Source organism: Rhinatrema bivittatum, chromosome 4, assembly GCF_901001135.1.
Source record: "Rhinatrema bivittatum chromosome 4, aRhiBiv1.1, whole genome shotgun sequence".
Taxonomy (NCBI): Eukaryota; Metazoa; Chordata; class Amphibia; order Gymnophiona; family Rhinatrematidae; genus Rhinatrema; species Rhinatrema bivittatum.
This window is the reverse complement of record NC_042618.1, coordinates 163,196,861-163,221,836: the sequence shown is the minus strand read 5'-3', so window position 1 is coordinate 163,221,836 and position 24,976 is coordinate 163,196,861. Positions and strand designations below refer to the sequence as shown.

The 24,976-nt window shown below is 45.3% G+C and overlaps 1 protein-coding gene across 2 annotated transcripts in view; it reads left to right on the top strand.

The window, feature by feature from the left end:
- Window positions 1–24,976, top strand: part of PCYT2 (phosphate cytidylyltransferase 2, ethanolamine) — a 77,299-nt gene that overhangs the window by 21,989 nt on the left and 30,334 nt on the right. For both annotated transcript variants that reach the window (XM_029599072.1, XM_029599074.1), the window contains exons 3-6: window positions 776–937; window positions 1,608–1,674; window positions 12,471–12,555; window positions 19,889–19,933. In XM_029599072.1, the coding sequence (XP_029454932.1) occupies window positions 776–937; window positions 1,608–1,674; window positions 12,471–12,555; window positions 19,889–19,933 (359 nt within the window). The remainder of the gene's footprint in view (window positions 1–775; window positions 938–1,607; window positions 1,675–12,470; window positions 12,556–19,888; window positions 19,934–24,976) is intronic.

Sequence of the window (24,976 nt, the reverse complement as noted above, 5' to 3'; positions counted from 1 at the left end):
AAAAGTGAGGGACCCTTAGATGCAGTTTTGAATTAAGAGGTGATTCTCCCTTATAATGGGGAGATGTTGGCAACACATTTTCCCCCTCACTGTCATATACTGTAAATGTATATGTACACACAGCATATGGAGAATACAACTGCATCATACCTCTAGCATTTCTCTCATGAAGAATGAAGCTTCCACCCTTTCCCTTCAAGGGCTTTGTCTCTCAGGAGTACTAGCATTTATTTATTTGATTTATATTCTGCTTTTCAGCCACTTCAGAGTGGATTGCATTCAGATACTGTAAATATTTCCCTGTTCCCAGAGGGCTCACAAGCTAAGGGCCTGATTTACTAAGTATTTTTCTCATAGATACAGTCTGGGAGAAAAGCCTTAGTAAATTTGCATCTGACGCAATGGAGGGTGAAGTGATTTACCCCAGATTGTAAGGCGTGGCAGTGGGATTTGAACCCTGGTTTCCCTGGTTTGTAGCCCACTGTGCTAACCAATAGGCTGCTACTCTTCTCCAAAAGAGACTAATTCATTTTTCTCAAAAAAGCCATACCACATTTCTTCATCTTACTGAACTATAAAAAAAACAAAAAAAACCCCTAATAAAACTGAAATAAAACTTGGGGGTGGGGAAGACAGAGAAACATTCCCTGCCACACACCCTGGCTCAAGGTGATTGGGACCCTTCCCCTGTCACACACCTGGAGCCAACGTGACTATCCCCATAGCCTATGATACTGTCTCTACTAATCTAGATCTTGTGTGTCCTTTAAATCAGAGGAGATTGCTAAGCACAAGGGACCCCCAGTTTTCACCCAAGAGGAGAGATACAAAATGGTGCAGGCCATCAAATGGGTGGATGAAATCGTAGCAGGTGCTCCATATGTGACTACGTTGGAAACCTTGGACAAATACAACTGTGACTTCTGCGTGCATGGAAGTGAGTGGGATTCCCTCCTTGATTTCACTCTGTGCTGGTGCTGCTGCTTTGCACTCTTAGTCCCTCCATCTCCCATCTCCTCTGCCCCTGCGCAGCATTTGCTTTCCTCTAAGTCTGTGGCCTTGACACCCGGTGCCTGGAGACATTGTTCAGTTTAGGCCCTGCTCTTCTATGTTTGTAAACTCTTCTTGTGTAATGTACAGTAAGAGCACTGTCCCCTCCTGCCTCCCATCATCTTTCCGTACTGGTTATTTTTTTCTGGGCTCAGCTGCTCCCCACACTTCTTTGCTGCTTTGGCTTGTCTTAATTGCCATAAAGAACTGTGTCTGTGATCATCTCGACCAGCTGGCCTTAACTCCAGGGGTGCCCCGTGTGGAAAAGGGAGTGGGTCTTCAAAAGTCTTGCTGTCACTCCATTCATTTCTAGGTCCCCTTTAGGGGTGACAAGTCACAGGTTTCTGTATATCGTTCAGAAGGAGTGGCTATGCTCCTTTTTTCCTTTAAGGGGAAGAAAAAATTGTTTCCTTGTTGTGACCATAATGCAAGAGGATGGATGATCTGTTTTTGGCTGGTGATCTGTTACCTCACTCTCACCTTTTAGCTCAGGGATAAACCTAATTTTTTACTCCAATAGATTCTTATACAGAGTTGTAATGTTTCTTTCTTTGCAGATGATATCACATTAACTATTGATGGCAAAGATACATATGAAGAGGTGAAGAAGGCTGGGAAATACAGGTGAGGGGAGGTGGGTAGGCAAGAGTAATAAGCAAGAGTGAGAGAGGGAAGGGAGTGGACATAAGGTTAGAGGTAGAGGAGAGAAACATGGCAGAAGAGGATGGAGAAGGAGAGCACGAAGGGAGGGGAACAGAGATCAGGGTGAAGGGAGACATATTGAGGGAGGGGTAAGGGGAAGCTCTACAAACAGATAGCACTAGAGAGCAGGGAGAGGGAGAACACGATGCAGCAGGAAGATTATAGTGTTTATGGGAGAGCAATAGGTCAGAGGGTGGTGCTGAGTGAGAGAGGGAAAGCAGCAGAGGGAGGGATAAAAGAGGGAGATGAAAGGAGGCAGGTGAAGTAAGGAAACAGGAAGAGAAGAAGATGTAAAGGGGGATTGGAGAAGGTGGCCGCTGGTCCATGAAAGTGTGGAGTAGGAGAAGGGCAGAAGATGGCATGAAAAGGGAGGGAGAGCTGGAGGTAGGAAGGGAAGGAGGGCCCCAGGCAGATATCTTACTCTTTCTGGTTTCATTAGTTTCTGGAAATGTCTGCAGTGGCGAGTGAGGCCAGGCTTTGTGGTCCAAGAATGTCAGGGCTTTTCCTATCCTCATCATGTCTCGTTAGGAATGGGAGGAAGACAATAGTACTAGAAGTCACATGCATCCAATCTATAGACCAGTGTTTCCCAACCAGCATGCCATCACGTGTGATAAGGTGTGCCATGGAAGATTCGTCATTCCCTGTACGTACCCGGATCAGTCCAGACACCTGGGTTTTGCCTCCCCTCCAGCAGATGGAGACAGAGAAGTTTTTCAAAACAACCCTGCCATATTTACCAAAGTGCTACCCACAGTCCCTCAGTCTTATTCTGTCTCCAGCAGATGGCGGAGGTGCAAAACCCTCAGTCTCTTGTGATTTAAAAAAAAAAAAAAAAAAAAAGGGGGGGAGTTAGGAATAGTTTGCAAATTAGAGGCTTGTGTTCCTTTATTTCTTAAAAAAAAAACAAAAACCTAAAAACAGAAAGAAGACGAAGGAAGCTCGTGGAGAAGGCCTGTCAGTCTCTCAGGGGGTTGTCAGGGCCTGATGGGACCATCCTCCCTGGTCGAGGCAGCTGCTGAAAAGGGTAGAGGGCCCTGTCACGTTGGATTAGCAGCACTGGGGTGATACCGGGGAGCCCAGCTCACTCACCACAGCCAGAGCAGGAGCTGTCCAGAACCAAGGACAGCGTGTGAGCAGGTTTGAGTAACTTAAAATAAATAAATAAATAAATAAATAAAAATCACTTTCAACTTTTTGCTGCGCCGGCTCTCCGGTACTTTCACTTGCCCCCCCCCCGAACTGCGCCGCTGTCTTTCTTAATTTTTTGCCGGGTTTGGTAGCGCATTTGGTCGCTTTAGTTTTCCCGGGTCTGATCATGCCTCGTGGCTCCTCCTGCCACGCGGTTATCTTTCGCGCGAAGGCCTCTGCGCTCCCTGCTTGCAAGGCGGTGAAGGACCCTCCATTTCTCCTCAGGAGGGTCGGATTCAAGCCCCAAAGTCGGCCACGCGGTCCCGGACGGGTCGTTCAGAGTCAGCTGAGCCGTTCCCAATGAGCGCGGGAATGGCGGCCATTTTGGGATCGCTTCAGGCAGTTGCGCGGAATGCGGTGGGGAGTTTACCCCCTTCGCTATCTCCACAGTACATGCCTTCGGGGGAGGGGGGGCGCTCCTACAGGTCCAGCCGCTCCTTTAGTTGAGGATAGCCCTGAGGGAGCTGCAGATTCCTCGTCTGATTCCTCCTTTTCTTCTGAATTCATGCTGCTGATGCACAAGACTTTTAAAGCCAAAAAGACATGGAGAAGGCAGGCTGCAGAGAAGATTTTGTTCCCACCTTCATACAAAAGGTCCCGACAGCGCTCCGGATCTAGAGGGGAGGCTGAGCCACTTAGGTGTAAAAGATCTTTGCGTGTGGGGCCAGTTCAGCGGACATGGACTCTTCTTCTCCAGGGACACCAGATCCCTAGTCCCAGCCCCCCGGGGGGGGGGGGGCAGATGGAGACCCTGACCCTCAGCCCAATTTAAACCGGGGAGTTCAAGTGCTGGAAGGAGATAATCCAAAGGTGGTTCGTCTCTTTAAGAAAGAGGAGTTGAATCCGCTTATCCCGGTCATTCTGGGGGAGTTAGGATTGGAAGCATATCAGGCGGAGTCTCGGTTGGGGGTGATGGATCTGGTATTACTGGGTCTCAGGGGTCCTGCAGTTTCTTTTCCTTTCCATTTCTCGGCAATGGACCTTCTATTTAGAGAGTGGGACACTCTGGATTTGGGGTTGAAAGTCAGTAAAGCAATGGACAAGTAATATCCTCTGCCAGAGGAGGCTTTAGATCTGCTGAGAGTTCCGAAGGTGGATGTAGCGGTGTCTGCAGTCACCAAGAAGTCCACTATCCTGGTTACGGGAGCGACGGCCCTCAAGGACTTGCAAGACAGAAAGTTGGAGTTGCTGCTCAAGAAGGTGTTTGAGGTGTCTGCACTAGGGGTCCAAGCAGTGATGTGCAGTAATTTCGCGCTGTGTGCAGGTCTTTGCTGGGCCTAGCAACTCCAAGCCAATACTGACCTCTGAGGGGAGGCTAGCCAGGCGAACCGGCTGGAGGTGGTCATCGCGTATAGCGCAGATGCTCTCTACGATCTGCTGCGTACGTCGGCCACATCCATGGTGTCTGAGGTTTCCGCGCGCCGGCTTCTCTGGCTACGGAATTGAGCTGCAGATATTTCGTTCAAGGCCCACTAGGTTCCCTTCCTTTCAAAGGAAAGTTGTTGTTCGGTAAGGAATTGGAGGACATGATCCAATCTCTTGGAGAGAACAAGGTTCATAAGCTACCGGAGGATAGGCCCCGGTCAAGAGGATCGTTTACAGCTCGGTCTCGGTTCCGTGGTAATCGGAGACCTCGACCGGCACGGTCATCGGGGTCCTCCTTTCGGCCTGGTTCCACCAGACAACAATCGTGGCCTCAGTTCTTTCAAGGCAGACATTTTGGCAGGCCAGGTAACCCCCCGTTGAAGGCGGGGGCTAAGGCTTCACAATGAGATACTGCCGGTCCATCCCTCGGTACCCATCCTCCACCAAGTACCAAGCGTGGGAGCCAGACTATCGCTCTTCTTCGAGGAATGGACCAAATTAACGTAGGACCAGTGGGTTCTCACCGTGATAAGTCGAGGTTACGCTTTATTTATTTAATTTATTTATTTAAAATCTTTTCTATACCGTCGTTAAGCTAGTTGCCGCCACAGCGGTTCACAATAAGGCACATAATTTAAAACTTCAATGTGTTGAATTATATTAACTTAACAGGTGCCATCAAAATACTGTAACATAGTTTCATATTAAATATTACTTAGTGGTGGTGATAAGTCATGTCAACTTTAAGTATATCGGCTATAAGATAAATTAACACTTAAGTATGGTCCTCTGTTTGCAATCTAATAGAGGGTAAAGTAAGATAAAATATATACACACACACCATTTGAGTAAGCTGATGTGTGTGTGTGTGGGAGTTCTTCGGACTGCATCATACAATTCTCTGGATTCTACTCTTCATTCCCTTTGTGGTATGCTTGCTTAAATAGTCATGTTTTTAAACTTTTTTTGAATGCTTTGATGTCTCTTTGTGTTCTGATTTCTAAAGGCATTGTGTTCCATATTATAGGACCTGCTAGGGATAGGGCCCTATCCCTTACTTGCGTTAGTCTGGCTGTTTTTACTGAGGGAATAGTTAGTAGGGCTTTGTTTGCTGATCTCAAGTTTCTATTAGGGACGTGTACGTGAAGGGCTGTGTTCAGCCATTCTGCCTTTTCATCGTGTATTAATTTATGTATGGTGCAAAGAGTCTTGTATTGAATTCTTTGTTCAATGAGTAGCCAGTGTAGTTCAATTAGGGTTTTGGTGATATGGTCTCTTTAACTTTTACCGGTTAAAATTCTTGCAGCTGTGTTTTGTAATACCTGTAGAGGTCTTATCGTGGTGTGGGGTAATCCTAGTAGAAGGGCATTACAGTAATCAGTGCTTGAAAAAATTAATGCTTGTAGTACTGACCGGAAGTCATTTGGTGTTAGTAGTGGTTTAAGTCTTCTGAGAGTCATAAGTTTGGCATAACCTTCTCTTACTTTTAGAGATATATGTTGTTTCATACTTAGTTCTGTATCGATAATCACTCCAAGGTTTCGTACTTTCTCTGCTAGTTGTATTTTTTGGTTGTTATTGATTGTGATAGGGTTTTGAATGATTGTGATTTTTTTTCGTTCAAGATGAAGGAATTCTGTTTTCTCTATGTTAATAACTAATTCCATCTGGTTTAAGAGCTGTTTTATTATATCTAGATACATGTTGGCTAAGACTAATGTTTTCTCAATTGAGTCATTAATTGGAAGTATTAGTTGAATATCGTCAGCATATATGTAGTGTGAGATGCCCAGACCAGCTAGTAGGTGGCATAACGGCAGCATGTATATGTTGAATAGTGTGGCAGATAGGGCTGATCCCTGCGGAACTCCTGTTTGAAGGTTTATTCTTTTTGACATTGCTTTTTTGATTTGCACTTGGAAATATCTGTTATCTAGGTATGATTTGAACTATTTGATTGTTGTGTTGCATAGTCCTATTTCTTCTAATCTATTTAATAGGAGCTCATGATTTACTGTGTCAAATGCCGCTGATAGGTCCAGCATTATTAGAATGTAATGTTTACCGCTGTCGAACCCTCTCATGATGTTATCAGTTAGCGTAAGTAGTAGTGTTTCAGTGCTATAGTTTTTGCGAAATCCATGTTGTGATGGGTACAGAATATTATTGTCCTCTAAGTGTTCTGCTAATTGATTTTGTACGGTTTTTTCTATTAATTTTGCAATTAGTGGTAAGTTTGATACTGGTCTATAATTGCTCAGGGTGAGTGGATCGCTGTTCTTTTTTTTTAAAATTGGTTTTGCTATTGCTCCTTTTAGTGAATCTGGCATGTTTCCTTCATTTAATGATAGATTAATGATTTTTGTTAAAGTCAGAGAGATTGTGGTGGCTAGTTTTTTTATATCTGTGGTGGGTATTGTGTCATATGCATGTGGGGCAGGGTTTAGTTTTTTTTAGCATCGGTTCAACTTCTATTTCGGATATTTCACTGAATGTTTCCCATTGTTTAACATCTCTTTTTTGCATTTTGATGTTTTGTTTAGTTATTCTTGGAATCTTTGTTTTTAGGTTTGTAATTTTGTCATTAAAAAATGTAGCTATCTCATTGCATCTATTTACTGGAAGGTTTTGTGAAGAGTCAGATGTATCATTTGTGAGATTTTTTACTATGGTAAACAAGGCTCTTGGGTTGTTTGCAAATTTCTCAATTTTTGTGCTATAATATTGTTTCTTTTATATGGTGTCCTCGGGACAAGTTCCTGATCTCTCCCTGCACATACCGAGAAAAACGAGAGGTTGTACAAGGCACGCTCCAGCGCCTTCTGAACTTGGGGGCTATAACGCCGGTTCCGTCTGCAGAATTACACAGGGACGCTACTCCATTTACTTCATAGTCCCAAAAAAGGAAGGAACTTTCCACCCAATCTTAGATCTCAAAAGAGTCAACCGATGTCTTCGGGCACCGCGTTTCTGGATGGAGACTCTTCGGTCCGTCATTGCCTCCGTACATCAAGGAGAGTTCCTAGCGTCTCTGGATCTCACGGAAGAGTCTCTCAATATCGGCATCTGGTCGTCTCACCAGAGGTTCCTCAGATTCTGCATGCTGGGAAAACACTATCAGTTTCGGGCTCTGCCGTTCGGACTCGCCACTGCTCCCAGAACATTCACCAAGGTGATGGTGATGGTGGTGGTGTCAGCGCAACTCTGGAGGGAGGGCTTCCTAGTGCATCCCTACCTGGACGATTGGCTGATTTGGGCGAAGTCCGAGGCTCTGTGTCAGGCGGCTATCAGCCGGGTGCTACAGCTGTTGCGTTCATTCGGCTGGGTGGTCAACCTTGCCAAGAGTCGTCTAGTCCCTTCGCAGTCTCTGGAGTTCCTGGGAGCCCTGTTCGACATGGCACAGGGGAGAGTATTCCTCGCCACAGAACGGGTAGTCAAGCTTCAGGGACAGGTGAGGGACCTGTTTTCCACACAGATGCCTAGGGTGAAAGAGTACTTGAGAGTCTTGGGATCCATGATGTCCACTCTGGAGTTGGTACCCTGGGCCTTCGCTCATATGTGTCCCTTACAATCAGAATTGCTGTCCCACTGGAACCCAGTGACAGAACAGTTTCATCTACCGCTTCCGCTTTCGGACTCCGCGAGAGTCAGTCTAAACTAGTGGCTTGTCTCGGCACATCTGGAACGTGGAGTTCCCCTGGTCATGCCCGACTGGATGGTCGTCACCATGGATGCCAGTCTCTCCAGCTGGGGAGCGGTTTGTCTGGGAAAGGCGGTGCAGGGGCAGTGGTCCAGGGAACAATCGCAGTGGTCAATCAACCATCTGGCGACCAGAGCCGTGGCTCTGGCATTGGAAGCCTTCCTCCCGCTCCTTCGGGGGAAGTCTGTCCGAGTCTTGTCAGACAATCCAATCACGGTGGTCTATATCAATCACCAAGGAGGAACCAAGAGTCATCTGGTGGCGATGGAGGCACAACAGTTGATGACCTGGACGGAACAGCATCTCGTCAGCATTGCGGCTTCTCACATTGCCAGGGTGGACAACGTACAGGCAGACTTCCTCAGTCACCACCATCTCGATCCCGGAGAGTGGGAGTTGGCCGACGAGGCTTTTCAGCTCATCTGCAAGCGGTGTGGCACGCCATGCATGGATCCGATGGCCACATTCCAGAATGCCAAGGCTCCACGGTTCTACAATCTGCGCAGAGAGACAGGAGCCGAGGGGGTCGATGCCCTGGTACTTCCCTGGCCGACAAACATTTTGCTGTATGTGTTTCCTCCCTGGCCGCTGATAGGAAAGGTGATCCGACGAATAGAGCTCCATCCGGCGGAGGTGATTTTTAGTGGCTCTGGAGTGGCCGTGGCGTCCCTGGTTTGCAGATCTGCTCAATCTGGCCGCCATGGAACCTTGTCATCAAGGCCCCGTCTGTTTGAAAGAGGCGGATTGCTTCTGTCTAGCGGCATGGCTTTTTAGAGGCAATGGTTGAAGAATAAAGGTTATTCGGACACAGTAGTGGCCACGTTGTTGAGGTCGCGAAAACAGTCTACTTCCCTAGCGTATGTCAGAGTCTGGAAAGTTTTTGAAGCGTGGTGTATGGATCGCTCGGTAGATCCTACGCGGGCGTCGGTCTTGGACATTCTAGGCTTCCTTCAGACTGGTCTTTCTAAGGGTCTCTCTTGTAGTTCCCTACGGGTACAGGTGGCGGCGCTCGGTTGTCTCCAAGGTAAGGTCCAGGGGGTGGCGTTGGCATTGCAACCTGATGTGGCGCGTTTTCGTAGAGGGGCAAAGCACTTACGTCCTCCGCTATGCCATCCGTGTCCTTCCTGGAATCTTAATTTGGTACTTTCGTCCTTGTGTGCGCCGCCTTTTGAGCCTCTCAAGCGGACAACGCTGAAGAATCTCATGCTGAAGGTGGTATTCTTGGTCGCCATCTCATCGGCCCGTCGGGTGTCTGAATTGCAGGCATTGTCGTGCATGGAGCCTTTCTTGCGGATTTCAGATTCAGAGGTGTCCTTGCAGACAGTTCCCTCCTTTCTCCCAAAGGTGGTGTCTTTTTTTTTCACTTGAATCAGACGATTGAGCTTCCCTCTTTCTCAGAGGTGGACCTCTCGGATCCTGTAGCAAAGGATTTATGGAAACTGGATGTCCGCAGGGCTGTGATCCATTATCTAGAGGTAACAAATCCTTTCCGTGTCTATGACCATCTCTTTGTGTTGTGAAGTGGTCCAAAAAGGGATAGTATGGCCTCCAAGACGACGATAGCTCGCTGGCTGAAGGAAGCTATCTGTTCCGCGTATTTGCTGTGTGGTAAGACGGTACCGGTGGGGCTTCGCACCCATTCTACGCGGTCACAGGCAGCGTCTTGGGCGGAATGTCATCAGGTCTCACCTCAAGAAATTTGCAGGGCGGCTACTTGGAAATCCTTGCACACTTTCGCTAGCCATTCATTACAGGTTGGATGTTCAGGCTTCTGATTCCGGGGTTTTGGAGAAGGAGTGCTCCGTGCTGGCCTCTCCGGCTCCTATCCTCGGTAAGTTGGCTCTGGTATATCCCAGGTGTCTGGACTGATCCGGGTACATACAGGGAAAGGAAAATTTAGTTTCTTACCTGATAATTTTCGTTCCTGTAGTACCACGGATCAGTCCAGAGCCCCGCCCTATATCTGTGTACACTTAAGTAACGGAGAGTCCACTCATATAAAGTTTTTTTTGTCTGGTTGTTTACCATGCATTATCGCTTGTTCTATTGGTTCTGCGAGTTCTGTTCCCGGTTGGGGTTTTCAATGAGCCTTATGTTAGTTTTATTCCTTTCTGCTTTGACATTACGTAAGACTTGAGGGACTGTGGGTAGCACCTTGGTATATATGGCAAGGTTGTTTTGAAAAACTTCTCTGTCTCCATCTGCTGGAAGGGAGGCAAAACCCAGGTGTCTGGACTGATCCAAGGTACTACAGGTACGAAAATTATCAGGTAAGAAACTAATTTTCCTTTGCCTGATGCTCAAGTCCAGACCAATGCTTGGTCTTTGCTGTCAGCACCTCACAGTAAAAAGACACCAGCATGGCTCTCAAACATGATGGAGTTCCTTTCTGAACATGTGTACAGTTGTGCATGCCTCTCCTTCCTAGCTACAATATTAGCTCCAGAGTACAGTAATTAATAGGCAGTATTCAGTCAAGCCTGGATTTGTTTATAAGCATTTAATAGTCCGCCTTTTCCTAAAGATAACAAGGTATTGTATATGTAAGTGATGGATATATACAGATATGACAAATATGAGATGGATTTCTAATAAATATATAAGAATTGGGTATGTTAGATAGGAATAAGGAAGTGGGTGCATTTGGTATAAATTGCACATATATAAGTAAGAAGAATGTTAAACATTAGTGGTGTGATAGCTATTAAGAATCAGTTATGCACAGGCATAGTAGGCCTATGCCTTGGGCAGCAAAATAGAGGGGATTGCAAAATTCCCAGCCCCCACAGTCCTGCAGGCCTCCAGTCCCATCCTTTCTTATTCACACCCCCCCCCCCCCCCCCCCGCAGCACTCAGATTCTTTGCTGATGCTGCTGTTCTGAAAGGCAGCATACCCATGGGGATTGAGTTAGCCCTTGGCCCCCATGCTCAGAGATCCCACCTCCTGCAAGGAGGGACCATCATTTGGGCTGTGAGGATGGAGCCATAAGCTGACTCCTTCCCCGTGCGCACGCTGTCTGTTCAGAACAGCAGCACTAGAACCAGAAATCCTGAGATCAGTCAGTAAGGAAGCAGCAGGAACTGATAGGAGGGTAAAGAAATACAGATGGGAAGAACTGAGAGAGAGAATCTGTCCCTGAGAGATACATGTCTTCTAAGGTGTTGGGGGGCTTCAGAATACAAGAGGTCTGGGGAGGAGAGGGAATGGCAGCACTGATAGTGTCTAAGATGACAGAATAAAATTCATCGCTGTATGCTGGGCATGGACAACCAGGCTCCACTTTGGACAGAGCATACATCACCACCTCCTCTTTTCCTTCCTGAGCCTCTTTCAAGTCCTTCCTTCCTTTCTCATTTCCTTGCTGAATGAGACAGGGAAGAGAGTACATTGAGTACTGGATGCAACTCACTCAGAATTGGAAGCAGCAACAGTGGCGGATCTCTGGTATCCAAGAAAACTATAATAGAGCTGGCTGCCTGCACTGCACAGATCTTTTCAAGCACTTGTATCTAGAAGGAGCTGGAGACCTGGGAGTGGGGATGTCTGCTTACAGGGAAGAACTGAGAGCACGGAATAGAGGGAGAAGAACTCCAGGCATGGTTGGGAGCAGGGATCTACAGGCAGCAAGGAATCAAGGGAGCAGGTGCATCATCAGTGTAAGGCGTGATGGGCCCAGGTTAAGATAATAGCTGAAAGTGAAGCAGAAGGAGCGAGAGGAGGGTGCCTTAGACAAGACCCCTCTTTGCACAACAGTGAATCCAAAATGTGGCTGAAACCCAAGATAATGTTGCTGAAAAAATGGGCTGAAGCTGTGGGTAACCCACACCTACAACTTGTAATTTAGCCTCAGGTATGAGAAGAGCCATCAGGGGAAAATTCACGTTTAACAACTGGAGGAACAAAACTAGCAGCGGTTATCTGCATGCTATGTGCACATGTCTGTGTGTATTTTTTTCATATTTTTATAGACATTGAATTGTATTTTTTGATGTAAACAAAATTAGGTTTACTTTTAAGTGCTTCTGTTTTTTGATTTTAGACCCACACTCTCTCTGTCTCTGTCTCTCTCTCTTTCTCTAATGACCTGACAAACCTGTGTCAGGGCAGGAGGCTCTGGTGGCTCCCCCATAGTACCAGTTTTAAGTGGCTGTGTGTATGCATATATAAGCACACACAGCCATTTGGAGCCCTGGGAGGCATCAGAGGATTATATATGCATACATGGGAATAAGACAAGTAGGAAGGGTCAGCAGTTGCAGTCTATCTTTAAATATGGGCATTTAAAAAAACATGCATTAAACACAGTAGTGCAGAACCTTCTGCAGGTTTTCACTTCTTTTCCTTTCCTAATATTTTATGTAGTACTGGTGTGTTTTTTAAGAAGAGGAATCATGTAGATAGCTCCTGTGCTATAGATCATGTTGCATGGATGCAGCAGATTTGTGTTTGATTTTTTTGCAGGGAGTGCAAGCGCACGCAAGGCGTCTCCACCACAGACCTAGTGGGCAGAATGCTGCTCATGACCAGAGCACATCACAGCAACATTGTAAGTAGCCATATCATGCGTCGGGAACTTGTCTGGTGTCTTTTCTGTATTTACAAGATAGTCTGTGGATTTAAGGATTGTTGCAGATTCTTATCTTAATGTTTTTATATGAATAAATGTTGAAACCTCATGTAATTTGCTTGGGCATTCTCGAGGCACAGTATGAACAAGTACCTTGGATCAAGCCGATTAGCCCTGAATGATATAACCAGGTGCACAATTAACTTTCTCTTTTATTTAAAAACTAGAAATTGGTATGCCTGCTTACTTACAGAGATAATACAATTGTATGCAAAAGTTTAGATACTTGTGGTTAAATTGTATTCTTCAATGAATCTCTAAGTGAACAAAAGCTGACACAACCTCTATATGGTATAAAGTTAAACATGACATCTTTCTGCAATTTTTAATGAAAAATTGGTATTCATTTTTTATTCTATTTTCAGCAAACATGAGCTCCTCTAAGCAGCTGTCTGAGAATTTGAAAATGAAGATAATTCATCTTTATAAAGCAGGGAAAGGCTATAAAAAAATCTCTAAATGCTTCCAGCTAGCAATTTCAACTGTCAGAAACATTATTAAGATATGGAAGTTACTTGGACCTGTTGAGGTCATAAGAACATAAGAACTACCGGACTGGGTCAGACCAAGGAACAATCAAGCCCAGTATCCTGTTTCCTTCAGTGGCCAATCTAGGTTACAAGAACCTGGCAGGATCCCAAATAGTAGATAGATTCCATTCTGGCAAGGCAAGATCTGGAAGACCAAGAAAGATTTCTGATAGAACTGCCCAAAAAATGATCAGATTTGCAAAACAGAATACACAGATAGAAACATAGAAACATGATGTAAGAAAAAGACTGTATGGCCCATCTAGTCTGCTCATCCGTCCAATTAATTTAGCATTATAATTTCCATCCCTTCCTTAGAAATCCTCTGTATTTATCCCATGCTTTCTTGAATTCAGATACTGTTTTTGTTTCCACCACCTCCACTGGGAGGCTGTTCCATGCATCTACCACCCTCTCTGAAAGAAATATTTACTAAAACTCATCGCATGACCCTCATTCTAGAGCCTCCTTTGCATTGAAAGAGGCTCACCTCCTGTGCATGAAAGTCTTTGAGATATTTGAATGTCTCTATCATATCTCACTATCTCATCTTTCCTCCAGGATGCTTTAGAACGAAGACCGCTGACCATTTTAGTAGCCACCCTCTGGACCAACTCCATCCTGTTTTATATCCTTTTTAAGGTGTAGTCACCAGAATTGTACACAGTATTCCAAATGAGGTTTCACCAGGGACCTCTACAGGGACAATATCACCTCCCTTTTTCTGATGACCTTCCTCTCCCTGTGTAGCCAAGGATCTTTCTGGCTTTTACTGTTGCTTTATCAACCTGTTTGGCCATCTTAAAGTTATCATATACAGTTACCCCCAGATCACTTCTCTTCTCTGCTTAGATGAATTTCAACTCCAGTACTGTATCTATCTTTCTATCTTTCTCTGGGATTTTTGCATCCTAAATGTAAAAATCCAAAGCTTAGACCATTCCTCAAGCTTCACTAGATCCTTCTTCATGTTTTCCACATCTTCCTGGCTGTCCACCCTGTTATGGATTTTTGTGTCATCAGCAAAAAGACAAATCTTTCCCGATAATCCTTCGGGTTATGTCACTCATAAATTGTTGAAAAGGACCGATCCCTGAGACACACCGCTAGTAACATCCCCCTCCTCAGAGAAAACTCCATTTACCACAACCCTTTGTTGCTTCCCACTCAGCTAGTTTCTAATCCAGTCAGTCATTCTAGGATCCATACCAAGGGCACTCATTTTATTTACAAGTCTTCTGCGCAGAACCGTGTCAAAGGCATTGCTGAAATCCAAGTACACTACATCTAGCGCGCTCCCTTGATCCAACTCTCTGGTCACCCAATCAAAGAAGTTGATCAGATTCTTTTGACAAGATTTACCTCTGGTAAAACCATGCTGCCTTGGATCTTGCAATCCACTGGATTCCAAAAATTGCCCTATCCTCTGTTTTAGCAGCGATTCCATTAGTTTGCTTACCACAGAGTTCAGACTAACTGGTTTGTAGTTCACAGCCTCCTCCTTCCACTTTTATGAATAGGCACCACATCTGCCCTTTTCTAGTCTTTTGAGACTACTCCATACTCTAAAAATCAATGAAAAGGTCAGCCGGTGGAGCTGCCAGGACATCTGTAAATTCCCTTAGTACCCTCAAATGTATCCCATCCAGCCCCATCCCCTTATCTGCTTTTTTAGTTAGATCCTCACAAACACACTGTTCCAAAAATAGATTGTTTACCTCACTTCCAGTTTTATTTGTGTTCATTTTATGTGGTCCTGTTCCAGGCCCTTCCACAGTGAATACTAAACAGAAATATTTGTTAAGCAATTTTGCTTTTTCCTCATGAGCCTCTACATACTCCCCCCTTCACCTTTGAGTCTTACAATACCACTTTTGAATATCACACGACCCCAGGCGCCCTCTACAGCTTGGCGCCTGGGGACCTTGGCCCACTCATCTCGCTATGCCACTGCCCACAGAACAGTGTTGCTTACACAACAGTGATCTGCATGGGAGAGATGTCAGAAGAAAACTTTTCTATGATTTCATCACAAAAGTCATTATCTAAATTATGCAAACCAAAACCTTGATAAGCCTGAAACGTTTTGAAATAAAGTGCTTTTTTATTATTTTTTATTTATGCATTTTAGAATACAATCAAAAAGACTTTACAGATATTTTGAATGTTTAAATACGGTAATAAATTCTTTCAAAATCAGTTACAATAGTTATCTGTATTTGAAAAGAAGAAACAATTAATGAGGTAAACCTCAAGAAGTAAGGAAGGGAACAAAAGCGGTTATAGGTAAACATTTGGAATATACAATTAACAATTGAAAATAAGATTAAAGACCTAAATATTTCTATTTACTTGCCATGTTTTCCAAGACTAGGGACTCTTGGGCTATTGAATCCAAAAACATTTTTAATTGTGGGACTTCAAAGAAAATACTTTTCTGATTTTGATGCATTATCTCACATCTACATGGGAATTTCAAAATCATTTTCCCCCCCATTTTTTCAATTTCAGCTTTCAAGGCAAGAAACTACCTCCTCCTTAATTGTGGTAATCTGGAAAGATCAGGGTATATCCAAATTGGGGCACCATGGAATTTCTTCAATCTTTTCCTCATGTAGAGGCGGAAAATAGCATCTCTATCAGTCGCAAAAGCAAATGTTATGTGCAAGGTTGCCCTAGTTGTAATTATAGTTTCTAAAGTAGATTCTAAAACTGCGGTCAGATTCAATTGATTCTCTTCTGGTTTATTATCCAAGGTTATTTTATTCCCTTTAGGTAAAATATAATATATTTTTTAGATCGGTGGGAGAGATACTTGAGGCATCTGTAGAGTGTAAATAAGATATTCTTTAAACATTTCCAACGGAGAAATTAAATCCTGTCTGGGAAAATTCGATACTCTCAAATTAAGATATTTCAGAGTGTTTTCAATTGCTTCAAGTCTCTTATCATAGAGTATCTCTGTTTTCTGAATCTTTGATAACAACTTTCCATCTTATTCACTCTTTCTTCTAGTTGATTATTTTCTCCTTCTATCTTTGTCACAGCAGTCTCAATATTAGTAACTCGTTGGTTGGCTACTTCTGCTATTTTTGTTAATTTGACTATTGCTAATTCAAGTGCTTTAATAGCTGATCAGATAGAGTCCATTGTAATTTCCACAGGTTTACCTAACTGCAGAGAGTTGTCACTTACAATGCTGGATTGTTGTTGCCCTTCCTTAGCCAAGGCTCCTTCTCCAATCCCTACCTTAGGAAGGTTAATTATTAAAGAATCAGAAGAAATTGGTAGAGGTGGAGGAGGAGTGTTTGGGGCACCAGGACTGAGAGATGTTTCGGCTGGAAGACTGGACACCAGTTCCATGCCCAGTTCTTCAATGGCCCTATTCACCGGTTGATTATTAGGTATTGGTGAAAAGATTGCCTGGATCTGAGGTTGTGTAGGCTCAGATAAGGGAGAAGAAGTAGTAACCTCCCTAATCTTTGCCTTCCTTTTTGTATGTGGCATATTGAATAGATATGGAAAAAACAAAAGTAGCCCTCAGATCCTAAAAACCTCTCCACAATCTTAATTAAATACCTTACTGCTCAAGTGGAGGTTTGGAGAGAGGATTCAAAGTATTTTCAGTTACAAAGACTCTCAATTACTACTCATCAGCAAAAGGTCAAAAAAGACTTGTGTTAACTTGTATTTACTTACTTACTTGGGGAAGGAGGTCGGAAACAAAGAGAGAAGATCTTCTAATCAATCAAAGCTGCGCGCCCCTTAGGCACGTGCACTCCTACGTTGACTGCGCAACGTGAATAGTCTGTTTTAAAGGACCTCCCGGTGACGTCACTCCCGGAAGTGTACGGGCTCCTTCGGGGCAAGTTCATCTCTGCCCCCGGTTCTAGCGGCAAATGTAATTTCAAACTTTTGCAGATGTAGCTAAAAGTTCCTCTCTCCTTCCCCTCGAAATAAAGTGCTTTTGACTGATGAAACCAAAATTGAATTGTTCTGCCACAACCACACAAGATATTGTAGTGACTTTCATTTTTTTTACAATGTTTCTGACAATTGAAATTGCTAGTTGGAAGAATTCAGAGATATTTTTATAGCCTTCCCCTGATTTGTAAGTTTGAATTATCTTCATTTTCAAATGCTTAGACAGCTACTTAGAGGAGCCCAAGGTTGTCAAAAGTAGGCAGAACAGGAATCACAACCTGAGAGGTTAGATATGAAAGTGGCTTCACCTGACTAATTGAAGGCCTAATGAGTCAATCAACTTTTTGAGCCTTATTAACAACTCTTTTAAAAAGTAGTAATTAATTAACTGGAAGAATGTCCAAACTTTTGCACATTCCATATTCATTGTTTTAGTATTTTCAATCTATTAAAATCACCAAATAGTAATTTTGTATTAAACATTGCAGGAAGATATCATATTCAACTTTGTCAATTAAAATAATTCCAATAATGTACTTGGGGCCCGATATGCAGCGCTGGTTGGGTAAGTAACTTAGCTGGATATGACTTATCCAAGTTACAAGGGATATTCATCGGCATGGTTGAATATCCACAGTCAAGGTGCTATTTAGCTGAATAAATATTGCTACTTATCCGGTTAAGTTAACCAGATAAGTAGCACCACCGAGCTCTGCCCACAAATTGGCAGGCTGAAAGATAGCCAGATAAGTCCTACTTATCTGGCTATCCAGCACTAAACATGCTTTCCATAATGGGCCCTTGGATTTCAGTAAGGCCTTTGACATGGTTTGACATAGCCATCTTATAAATAAATGCTCTTAGTACGGGCCCTAAAATGACTAACTGGATTAGAAACTGATTGAGTGGGAGGCAGTCTCCTGTTTCCAAAGACAAGTTGAAGAGAATTGTGAGGAGTATAATCAACACTTCAAGCTCTTTCAATATCCTGGGGTGTGCACCATCAGGTTCCATGGCCTTACCCACGCTTCTTTGTGGAAATACTTTCTCCTTCTGTAAATGAGTTTGTGGTCATATACCTTCCTTTTGTGCTTTTAGTACTCACTTTCTCTTCCTTCTGTAAATACTGAGCAAAATAAGTTTCTAAAGTGTTTTGCCTTATTAGAGGTAAGAAGGTCTGCCCAGCTGGACACTGGTGCCTTGCTAGTGAGGGCACAGAATGATTGTAACTGAGGCAGTGTTAGCTGGGATCACATTCCCACCCTTGAGTATCTAGATTGGACCTTGAGGGCTCAAAAAGGGGTTGATAAAAAAGGCTTAGGGCCGGATTTTAAATGCCCTGCGCGCGTAAATCCGGCCGGATTTACGCGCGCCTATTTTGCATAGGCCGCCGGCGCGCACAGAGCCCTGGGACACGCGTAAGTCCCAGGGCTTCGTAAAAGGGGCGTGTCGGGGGTGTCGGGGGCGTTCCGGGAATGATGCGGCGTTTCGGGGGCGTGACGCGGCGTTTCGGGGCAGGCCCGGGGGCGTGGCCTGGCCCAGGGGTGTGGTCGAGGCCTCCGGACCAGCCCCCGGGTCGGGTGAAGGCGCGCCAGCAGCCCGCTGGCGCGCACAGATTTACGTCTGCTTTTAGCAGGCGTAAATCTGCCAACAAAGGTAAGGGGGGGGGTTTAGATAGGGCCGGGGGGGTGGGTTAGGTAGGGGAAGGGAGGGGAAGGTGGGGGAGGGCGAAGGAAAGTTCCCTCCGAGGCCGCTCCAAAATCGGAGCGCCTCGGAGGGAACAGGCAGCGCGCGCTGGGCTCGGTGCGCGCAGGTTGCACAAATGTGCACCCCCTTGCGCGCGCTGACCCTGGATTTTATAAGATACGCGAGGCTATGCGCGTATCTTATAAAATCCAGCGTACTTTTGTTCGCGCCTGGTGCACGAACAAAAGTACGCGCTCGCACAAAATTATAAAATCCACCCCTTAATGCTCAGGCAACTTTAATGCTGAGGGCTGTTGTGGCTGCAGAGTATGCCTGGACTCTGAATTAAAATAGCAGTGAAGTACCCTGGTACTTTATTTATTGATTTTATAATCCACAAATTTCAGTCAAGAGACTCTTCACTGTGGTTTCCAAATATTACATGTATAATAAATCATCAGAATATCAACTTATATTGTTTCTGAGACCCAAGAAAGCGGACAAGAACCAGCAGTTTATATCAGTTCTGGGCCCCCTGGGGAAACAGAACAGAGCCAGTAGTTGCATGGATTATTTATGACCCCCAGGCCTTGAAGGAAGCAGAGAAGAACAGAGTGTTGGAGCTGCTTACCCTGAGACAAGGGTGGCCACATGGCTTTGCTTTGATTTGGGTATGTATTTGTGTGACAGAGTGAGTTCACAGCTGGCCCTGGTCATGCCCCTTTGCATGGGTCACACCAGGCCCTGGTCCTGCTCATCTCATCTCATCTCCCTTCTTAGTTCCACTTCCTTTTTGTCTACAAATTAAGCCCTGATTCCAAATAACCATCCCTCTCTCCTGACACTGTTTCTGAGTCTGCCTCCTTGGAGCTTCACATCATGATGCTTAGTTTTACAATTTCCTTTCCATTACAAAAGGTTTGCTTCTTGTCTGTCTCCCGCTCCTGTCTTATGTTGTGCTGCATCTTTTGCCCCTGTTTAGGGGTTTCTAGATCTGGGGGTCAGGTACCTCAGGTATTTGTCTCTTCCTCCTGTTGCTGGATTGGCTGAGGGGGGTTATTGATAGCATTCCATCTATTCCTCTAATCTGAGAGTTTGTTTTCTCTATTCAGGATGAAAACTCAGATTACCAGCAGCACACAGATAACTTTGGCAAGGTATGTAAATGTCAATGGCCCTGTGCCTGGAAAAATTGAAATATAATTCAAGAGGAACTAATGACTTTGACAGTGACAGGAAGAATATAGATGCCTTGTCAACAGCTTGCTCCATGACTCTCATAGGAATGATGTTACCTATACTTCTGTAAATCTTGATGTACTGTGTTGGGTAAACTTCCCTTCCTTATTGTCCTTACCAGACCATTTCCAATGCATTGGTTTTTCTCCCCTATCAGAAGATGGAGACGGAGAATGAAAGCTTCACTATAAGCTGTGCCACCTGCAGGATTTCAGTATTTCTTTTGTCTCCAGCAGATGGTAGAGGTGCCAAATCTGCAGTCAATTAACTTGCTGGAACACCACTCAGAGGAATGGCATGTGGTGTTTTCCCCCTACTCCCTGATTGAGGGGGGGGGGGGGACATGCTGGGGTGGAGGAGGGGGTTTGTTGACCTTTGTCTGCTGTGCCCTGTGACTGGAGGGGGATTGAAAACCAGTGGTGCTGGTTCTTTCCCCCCCCTCTGCTGCCTCCTTTTTCTATATCTGTGCCCTTGACCTGGAAGACTTCTGGAAGATGACTAAAGGGAAGTACCTTTTATTTCTTCTTTGTTTGACTGTGCCTTTAAGTGTTGGAAAAAAATTTAAAAAGAAGTTTGATGTAGCGGAAACTACACCGAGGATAGTCATTGAGGCAGTGTCAGGGCTGTGGGAAGAAGGACCTCAGAGGCTGGAAGGCCCACAGTATTGAGGGGAATCCAGAGGCTGTCTCTCTTTTTTTTTTTTTTTTTTTTTTTTTTTTTTTTTTTAATTTCACAGGGTAGGAACACATTTTCTTTTCAGCTGCAGTAGCTCTTGAGCAGCTGTGTGGCAGGGAAAAAATGTCCCGTTTGCAGGGGCCACAGTGACAACGCATTGCTTTCGAGGCCATTTCATGCCTGCACCTGGGGAGCAAGAGTCGCTCCTGGGAGACCCTGGGAGTTGCAAGAAAGATAGTGAAACACATCTTCATGGTAGTTTTGGAGGGAGTTGATCGGCTTCAGGAAGCCGATGAACCTGAGTTGGAAACAGCACACAGCTGCACTGCAAAAATCAGAGAGGCCCCTAGGGAGCCGCTAGTATTATCCCTGGTGGCACTGGGGTTCTCAAGACTTGCTGGCAGTACTGGAGAGATGGGGCCTCTAGATTGAATGAATGGAGATCTCCTCAGAGGAGCTTTTTCCACCAAATTTGTATTTTTGATGCATCAAGTTTAAGCATGGAGCCCTGGGAAAAAAATCAGTAACAGAAGTTCTTCCTCTGCTCCTGGTCCATTGGAACCTTCTTGGCCTAAGAGGGCAAGAAAAGAGCTGGATCCAACTTGGGACACCGGCTCCACGGGGTTAATGGAGGGCTCTGAAGGCCCTCCCCCTGAGGATGAGATGGAAGGTGATCCAGGGGACCTCCCTGTGGAGGAGGGGGAGATCCCTGCAGTAGAGGGAGATGTTCCTTGCATAGTTAGATTATTTAAGTGAGGAGAGCTCCTGTCACTAATTACCTAGGCTCTGGAGGAGTTGGGGAAGGATCAATGGCTGATGCATAATTCCTACCAGAGATTGAGAATCCCATTTTGGAAAGTTTCAGGGACCTGGTGAGGACCTTTCCCTTCCATTGGGTTCTAAAGGCTCTGGTCTTTGCAGAGTGGGCAGGGTGTCAGAGTGGGCAAGGCTATGGCTAAGCTGTAAATTATGCCAGATGAGGCTTTGGAACTTTTGAACTTTCTTAAAGTGGATGCGTTGGTCTCGGTGTTTACAAAAAAGTCCACTATCCCTATTGAAGGTTCTGCGACCCTAAAGGACAGTCAGGATAGGAAGATTGAGGTGTTCCTTAAGCTGGTATCTGCCTTGGCTCTCAGGGCAGCGTGATATGGCAGCTATATGGCAATAGCATGCTTGCACTGGATGCGGCAGGTACCAGTGGGTCCCTCTGAGGAGAACTTCATGGAGAAGTAAGCTTTGAGTCGGGTCTTGCCTTTTTGGCTGATACCCTTTATGATCTCATCCAGATGTTGGCCAAAGGAATGGTTGCTTCAGAGCTGCCATGCAGATGCTGTGGCTCCATAATTGATCGGCAGATGTGTGGTCAAAGTCTCATTTGAGGAAGCAGCTCTTTTAAAGGAAAGTTCCTATTTGGAGAGGATTTAGAGAAATTGGTGAAACACTATGGGGGTAGATTTTAAAACCCCTGCGCGTGTAAATCCTCCCGGATTTACGCGTGCAGGGCACTCTCGCGCCGGTGCGCCTATTTTGCATAGGCTGCCGGCACGCACAAAGCCCCGGGATGCGTGTAAGTCAAGGGGCTTCGTAAAAGGGGCGGGAGGGGCGTGTCTGGGGGTGGTCTGGGGCGGGTCCGGGGGCATGGTGACGGTTCGGGGGCGGGCCGGGTGGGCGGTCCCGAGTCCTCCGGCACTGCGGCCTGTGCCGTGGGATGCCAGGGCGACGCGCGCAAGTTACGCCTGCTTCAAGCAGGCGTAACTTGCCCAACAAAGGTAGAGGGGGGGATTTAGGTAGGGCTGGGGTGGGGTAGATAGGGGAAGGGAGGGGAAGGTGTTGGGACGCGGAAGAAAAGTTCCCTCCAAGGCTGCTCCGATTTCGGAGCGGCCTCAGAGGGAACGGAGGCAGGCTGCGCAGCTCGGCGCGCACTGGCTGCCAATTTTGCACAGCCTTGCACGCACCAACCCCGGATTTTATAAGATACGCGCGGCTACTCGCGTATCTTATAAAATCTGGTGTACTTTTGTTCGCGCCAGTGGCGCGAACAAAAGTACGCGCTCGTGTATGTTTTGAAGATCTACCTCTATGGTGACACCAAGTCTCTTAAACTTCCTGAGGATAAACCTAGATCTTCTCGGAATGGTTTCCCAAACAGGCCGTGGTTTAGAAATGTATTTTCTATCATGGCTTAATTTGTGTTCCAGCACTTCTTTTCAGGCCTAAGTGGGAGAGCAGCAGAAGTGTTCTTCTCCAACTCCTTCCCTCCAGGCAACCTGCAGAGAAAGAAGGGGAGAAGCTGAGCCTGGAGAACACAGAGAAATGAACAGCCACTGTGCTTTCTAATCTAGCCCCTCCTCTCTTGTTCCCCCTCCCCCCACTTCTCCTCCTGTATTGCAGGGAACCGAAGGGGAAGGCGTGATATTACAGCAGACACTGCAGAGCAAAGAACAGACGTGATCACAACTTTCAAACTTATGCCAAGTGAACCCCTTTTTGTGTCCATTACCAAGAGGTTAATTTCTGGCAGAACAACCCAGACAGGTGTTCTGCCACCTTTTTTCTAGGACCCGAGAAAGTGAAGCAGAGCCGGCAATGTATAAGAGTTCTGGCTCCCCTGAAGAAATAGAACAGACCCAGTAGTTGCATGGATCACTTATGGCCCCCCCCCCCCCCCCCAGTCCTTAGAGGAAGCAGAACTGCTCATCCCGAGACAAGGGCAGCCACATCACTTTGATTTGAGTATGTATATGTGTGTATGTAAGAGAGAGAGAGAGAGTTTCACACCTGGCCCTGGTCCCGCCCCTTTACACAGGTCAAACCTGGCCCTGGCCCCACCGACTAACCCCTCCACAGTTCCACTTCCTTTCTGTCTACAAATTAGACCCTGGTTGCTATCATGCTGAGAGGTCTGGAACTTCCTCTTCGTTGTTATATTCACAGGAGCAAAATGGGAATAGGTCTTGGTCCTTTCGTGTAAGCCACAAGGGGGAAGGTGTCTGAGGAGCCTCAGGGGATATTGCATCTTCCCAATGAAGGTCAGGGGTCCACTCTTTGCTTCAAAGGATTAGGTAGGCAGCCACCCCAATTTTACGCAGCATGGACCCGAAACACATCAGATCTGTGGATGCTGTCAGTCAGCAGAGACAGTTATGCATTAGATTTTGTTCGTCCAGTGTTGGACACTTTCATGATTATGCCTTTTCACTTCAAAAGCAAGAGAGTGGAGGTGTGAGAAACCCTGAATTATCATCTTCAATTGGCAGCGGAGGTGCCGGTGCCGAAGAAAGAATGGGGTCGGGGCAGTATTCCATTTACTTCGAAGAAAGAAGGTATGTTCTGACCTATTCTGGATCTGAAGAAGGGTTCTGGACTAAGACCTTTGCTTTTTACATATTTATAAATGACCTAGAAATGGGAACAACAAGTGATGTGTGCAGGGAAGAGCACCCTCATTGGGAGTCACCACCTAGGAAAAGGATGTAGGCGTCACCGTGGATAATGTATTGAAATTATCTGCTCAGAGTGCAGCAATGTCCAAAAAATCAAATAGAATGCTAGGAATTATTAGGAAAGGAATGGAGAATAAAACAGTGAATATCATAATGCCTCTATATCGCTCCGTGGTGCAACTGCACCTTGATTATTGTGTGCAGTTCTGACCACCGCATCTCAAAAAAGATATAGCAGAATTAGAAAGGTACAGAGAAGGGCAACTAAAATAAAGGGGCTTGAACAATTCCCCTATGACAAAAGGCTAAAGGTATTAGGACTTGAAAAAAAGACAACTGAGAGGTGATATGATAGAGGTCTATAAAATAATGAGTGGAGTGGAATGGATAAATGCAAATTGGTTGTTTACTCTTTACAAAGACTAGGGGACTGTGACGGAGTGTGCTGACAACTCCAACATTCTATCTTAAGGCGTCTGGTTCAGGCTTTTAACCCAGTCCTCCTTAAGGCAGAATGCCACATTAGCAAACGGTTAGGTGTGGCTAAGTTACTACTGTCCTGTTTTTCCTGTTATCTGCACAATTAGTCTCTTGAGTAACTGCTCTTTAATGTGTCCGAGCTCATGGGTTTCTTGTTACAAGCAGGCTAAGAAAAATGGCATATTTATTCTCCAGAATTTATAGGCCTTGTATCAAATAATTACACTAGTAATATCAGTGATTCTCTGCTTCACTAATTTTTATTGTGGTACAAAGTTCTTTATGTAAGCTAAATAGCTCCCTAAAATTTCCCACATTTCACCCGCCAGATCTTGGAGCAGAGTAATCATTAATAATAGTTGT